Below are 5,690 nucleotides of genomic sequence, written 5' to 3'. Positions count from 1 at the left end.
TTTACTTTCACTTTCTAATATCAATAATATATATGCATGTGGCAAGATGCTTTTTTGAAATTCAATAACAGAAACAAATCCCAACACCTTTACAAATATTGATTTTTTCACCAATTAGTGCATCCTGTCCTTATGTTTCTCATAAAAGACCCGAGCTGTCAAGTTAGGACGATCTTGGGCAACCTGACCTGATAGTAAGGCATTGGTTATTTCATCCCACTTAGGATTGCAAGTGAAGATAATAAACAGGTCAAGTTTACCCAAAATCCTAACAATTGCCATTGAATCTTGGTACAGTTGATGCATATATCTAAGCCCCCCAATATATGAAGATGGTAGAACTACCCTACATCCAGTAATGCCTTGAGAGACTCTATTGACCCCATCGCTTAAATTAACCATATTTGCAAGACCTTGTTATACTTCAGCATGCAATGCTTTTTGATTATTGCGTATCCATACTATCCTAGATTCTTCCATGCTACTATATGTAGCAACAATGTACTGTTGCAATAGTAGTTTTTTTTCGAGACTACTAGCATTGTCATCATGCATTTGTATCTTCCCTTATCTGTAGTCAACATGCACAATATTGCCGTTGAGTTACGGTCTTTGTCTCCTCATTTGAACCTTGTCTATTCCTATCATTGAGTGGAATTCCAACATTCCAACCATCCTCTCCATGAGAAAATAGAAGAACGTATCGTAGAGGCATATACAAATGGTGCAGGTTAGATATTTTTTTTATAGCACCTGTGTGTGACATTATTTGAATATCTCTATGCCCAACATGTAAATAATCTCCTTGACCTAGCATGATAGCTGCTACCTCACGTCCTGTAGGAACCAAGTATTTCCTTGAAGTTGATCGCGCTTTAGTGATGACCATTCTCAAATTTTCATGTGGACTTGACTACAACATTTCTCTCATTGTATGAAGTGCATAGGCATATGGATTATATCCATACATCATTGTTTGCAACTTCTCAAGTACATTATGATTTAAAGAAGGCATCTCATGAAGTCTATTCTCTAATTCATGCTCTGTATCATACACATATTAGTTGGGCAAATCGAGGTGCCACATCATCTCGTGTTTCATCAGGTCTTACAAAACCAACATGATGATAGGTAGTACCATGGATTTGGAAATTAAATACTCCACCCCCCCTATTAGTGAACTGATTATCCAAGTGAGCATCGAGTGAAACAAATGCCAAGGCATTATTGTAAGAGCAGATATTCTTTATGTATTCCTTACTTGCATTATCATTACCACAAGTAGCAACTCAGCCAATGCAAGAGGTGGATTTTCCAAAGGTAGTAAAGAGACATTCCCCCTTCCACCCAGCAGTGTTTGCCCACATATTGCCTTAGCTTTCTTGATGCCTCACATTTCCAAATTAGTGCATTACAAAAATGACACTTATAAAAGTAAGGGCTCCTAAAATGATTGAAGAGTGCAATCTCCGAAATACACCACCATAGTTGCTGGATGCTTAACATTATGAGGAAATGAAAACACACACCTTCTTATAGAGTGACATTCGGATTTAATATTTTTCACATCACCAACGACATAACAAATAGAATGAAAATTATCATCCCCATAGGCGGCTCATTTAAATCAAATGAAAAAGATCCTCGTTCCATATCTCTCTGTGCTTGTGCATTTCGATGTTCATTGATAGGTCCTTGAAGTACCATAGCATTGACAATTGCTCTGTTTCTTATGAGAGTAAGTGGATTCCACCATGGATTCCTCTATGTTCCTCCTCATTTTCAACCCGGTGCTGTGCCCGAACAGCAAGACACATGTGTTGCATCCAAAACTCGAAGCCGATGAACTTGGTTCAAACTCAAGTATATATACAGCTCCAAACCATCTTCAAATCTCCTTCTAAACACAAAATAACAAATACTAACTTCCTTTTTTAACATTCTTAACTTCAAACAACAACATAATATTCTACTTCAACAGCCATTATCACACATGTAATTCTTAGATAAGTTTTTAATACATATGTGAGTATAACATATACAAACCATTTCCTACATAGGTTAGATTTTCGAGTCATAGGCAGCACCACTAGACAATACAAAATTTCTCGATTTGTTGTCTACAAGCCTGTTCAAACCCCATTCACCTCAAATATTGATCCACCAAATGAGTTTTGTAAGGTTTTGTCATTTTCCTTCTTTTTTTCCATGAAAATTATATCTTACAATAGCTAATGTTTTTTTCTTAAATTTTGTTTGCCAGATAGAGGCAAGGAGTATAGGTTTCCAAGGAGAGATAATTCAGTTGTTTGAAGATTGTTTTAAAGCTTTATTCAGGTGTGTTGAGATTATCAATATTATATTGGGTTGGAATGCTAGTTGTTTATTTACGTCAAGTTTGGGACTTTGTTTTAAAAGAAAGTAAGTGCTTTAGGAGCATCTACATGGATATATATGGCAAGCATGGTGTGTTTATATATAGGTTGGCAAGTTAGGGACCATGGGGCCCATCATAGGCTTCAAATATAAGGCTTATCCTACTTACCCTTCGAGGACGAGTGTTTTTTATTATTATTTACAATTGGCTAGAATTAGAAAGTGCAAAAAACACACACACCCGTTCATGCCATCATTGTGCAATGAGGGCTTGAACCCGTGACCTTGGGACTCTAGAGCAACACCTCTCTCTACTGCACTAATTTGTGATGGACAAGGATGGATCAAGCCACTAGTATGGTACAATGATCTTATTGCTTATTTTAGCTTGTTAAGTATCCTTTTTAGTTTCCAGACCTTCTCTCTAGAACCTTGAATGCTAGGAGCTCCTTAAGGACTCTTGAGGACATATATCTAGAGATTCCCTAGTCTAATCATTTTATTAAAAAAAAACATTGCCTTCTCCTTAAGGTCTCTTGAGGACATAGAGGACACATATTTAGAGATTCTATAGTCTAATAATATTTGGAAAAACATTGCCTAATCCTTAAGGACTTTTGAGGGCATAGATTTAGAGATTCCCTAATCTAATCAATTTAAAAAAACATTGTCATTATCACGCTCCTAATTGTCCAAAATTTGAGTAAGTGGTAATCCAAATGATTATCACTAGTGTGGATCGATTGTAACATATATGATTACAGCTTAAAAAAATTAAAGTTGTATTTTGTATTCCTACTTACATTGATAAACTTGGAGAACCATTTCGGTGTATTTCATTCCTTACAAAGCTCATCTTGCGCATTTGAAGGTCCTCAAGTATTCAATATATCGTAAGGGAGAACTTTATTTCAATGGTAAAACTTCACTGTATTCCACAAGTAACAAAATTTGATTATGTTTATTTCTTAATATGGATTTCATTGACAACTTTCTCATCCACATTGCTAGTTTCAAAATGTGGTTTGGAACCACAAGTTATGATTTCTACAAGAAGTCGTACTTGCATGCCTTAAAGTTCTAGTCCGTTTCTGGCAAGCAAAGTGCTTCTTGAGCCAACATCTAGGTACCTCATTACCCCATTAGTAAGAAACTATTCATGTCAAATTAATTATCCAATTCTCAGTATCAATGTGGCATGGTGGCAAGAAAACCACAAAATTGCGAAAACAATGCCTACTAAGGCTCCGACGAGCACTTGAAAGATTGTATGATAGCCTTCCCTCACTCTGAGCCATGCCTGAAAAAGACAAATAGATATCAACAATATATAACTCAAATTGAAAGCCTTGATTTAACTGTTATCAAATCGTAATACAATTTAATTGTGGTGGTCAACAATTGTTTGTGTAATCATTCTTTCTTTTTAAATCGTTTGTCGTAAAAAATTAAACTTCAAAAAGAATTAGGTTTTACCATGTAGCCAGGTAAATACACGAGAAGGCCCAGTTTGCAGCAAGCAGCTATATCCCATTGGAGTGTGCCCACAAAACCTGCAATCGAATAGGAAGGCGTATACCATCAAATCAAAGCCGTTGTTTTCGAGCTATAACATTACGCATTTGCGATTAGTGCCTGCTTACCCCCCAAGAATGTGTAGGCGGTGAGAAAAGCCAGGCTTTGAGCGTGCGAGGATGGCATTCCCAGATTCTCAGGGTCGGCAATTTGCTGATGAGTCGCTGCCATTAATCCAGGCCGGGGCTGCTTAATGATGCGCTTAAGCGATGTAGAGAGCAGGTGATTGATGGAAGCACCAAGGAGTCCCCACACGGCAACGCTATGATCCGGCTGTTTGGCCCGGAGAAGAAGAACTGTCATCCAGAATACGAGCAAAAACAGCGCTGCCTGAACACGACGATTTATTATGTAAGTTCAATGTCAATATTTGAAAAAAGCCATTAATTAGTGCGGAGGAACGGGAGATCTTCAGAACACTTAGGAAAGCTAACGTTGTGCGCAGGATTACGTGATCTTAATGACGGTTTTTTAATTGGAAATGTTGCAGGATTAAAGTGCTTGGTGTGTGACGATTTAGACATTGATTGTGGCATGCTTAGTGCCAATTAAAACATAATTGCATTCGTGATATTAACCCGCAGACTTACGCTGTCATTGATGCGCTTGTGCAGTGCATCTGGCAAGGAGAAGCCGCTCGTGAAGGGGCTTCCTACGGGAATGCCGCTTGACCGCTTACAAGGGGCAGTTGGGTGCCTAGATCTCCTAACCCCGCTTGCATGCACCTCCTCGAAGGGGTCGGTCACGCGCAGGCCGTTGCTGCTCCTGCACGGCGACGCAGCTAAACCTAGGTAGTTTCTTGCAGCTAATGTTGGGTTGGAGACGATAACCCGTCCAGAATTACGAGAGACAGTACCGCAATATTGGCAATAATTAAATTGACGAGGAAAGGGAGAAGCAATTAGGGCTGATCTAGTTTTTTCTGAAGGAAGGCTCATCATGGTGATGGTATGAATATGCGCGCGCGCGCGCGCACACACACAACACCCCCACAGACAGAATGTACACGCACGCGCACACACAAAACAACAATCAAGTGCCCCCGCGGCCTTTTCATTGAGATGCTATTACATGGCTTTTCTAGGCATCTTTTGTCTTCTTCTTCGGAGCATGCCAGCATCAACGTCCAAGCACGACGACGAATTGAAACCTTACTACCTTCTTACGCCTCACAGGACTAGTACACGCATGAACGCCTGTAACGTTTACGCTAGTTATTCAATAGCTTACATATATTTATAAAACATCAGTTTGTTCACGCCCATCATAGACTATCACTCTGGATACTTTAAAAATTACATAGGAAGCCCCATTTAAAAGAGAACTAGCAAACTCTCGGGTGGATGTATGATCACTTTCATTTACTCTCAAGGGAAATGGGACATGGGGCAAGGTCGTAGGGGGGGTATCTTGATCTAGATAATTAGAGCACTCACAATATGACGCATGTCCCCCTGAGCCAAAAGCCCAATATCTCAATCCATATCCCAAGCATCACCATGCCAGTAGCCTCAAGAAGGATCACATTTCTCGAACAAGATCCATGTCACCACCACACATCACTATCACTTGGGGATCTCAATCAAGAGCCATGTCACTGCCACACGTCACTGTCACTTGGGCATCTCGATCAAGATAGCTAGTTGATTGGGATCCACGTCTCTGCCCACAAGGGATCTCGGTCGACATATGCATAAATGCCACTGAGATCTAGATCGACCATGTACTATAATGCCATG

The 5,690-nt window shown here is 39.5% G+C and overlaps 1 protein-coding gene across 1 annotated transcript; it reads right to left on the bottom strand.

Annotated features, from left to right (window-relative positions):
* Positions 1-3,465: 3,465 nt before the first annotated feature.
* LOC147602825 (lipid phosphate phosphatase epsilon 2, chloroplastic-like) lies at positions 3,466-4,971 on the bottom strand. The gene is made up of 4 exons (XM_086797448.1): positions 4,542-4,971; positions 4,020-4,281; positions 3,853-3,929; positions 3,466-3,676 (listed from the first exon to the last, which is right to left on the bottom strand). The coding sequence occupies exons 1-4, from the start codon at positions 4,890-4,892 to the stop codon at positions 3,548-3,550; spliced, it is 819 nt and encodes a 272-aa protein (XP_086653574.1). The 5' UTR covers positions 4,893-4,971; the 3' UTR covers positions 3,466-3,547.
* Between the last annotated feature and the right edge of the window lie 719 nt (positions 4,972-5,690).

Source organism: Cibotium barometz, chromosome 65 (assembly GCF_041138505.1).
Source record: "Cibotium barometz isolate CiBa-2024 chromosome 65, ASM4113850v1, whole genome shotgun sequence".
Taxonomy (NCBI): Eukaryota; Viridiplantae; Streptophyta; class Polypodiopsida; order Cyatheales; family Cibotiaceae; genus Cibotium; species Cibotium barometz.
Note: the sequence above shows the minus strand (reverse complement) of the source record. Positions and strands in the feature narration are given on the sequence as shown.

Coding starts and splice junctions, on each gene's coding strand:
- LOC147602825 (XM_086797448.1), bottom strand. CDS start 4,892: ATGATGAGCCTTCCTTCAGAAAAAACTAGATCAGCCCTAATTGCTTCT. Junction 3,930..4,019: donor CGCCTACACATTCTTGGGGG/GTAAGCAGGCAC, acceptor ATTCGATTGCAG/GTTTTGTGGGCACACTCCAA. Junction 3,677..3,852: donor TGTATTTACCTGGCTACATG/GTAAAACCTAAT, acceptor TGTCTTTTTCAG/GCATGGCTCAGAGTGAGGGA.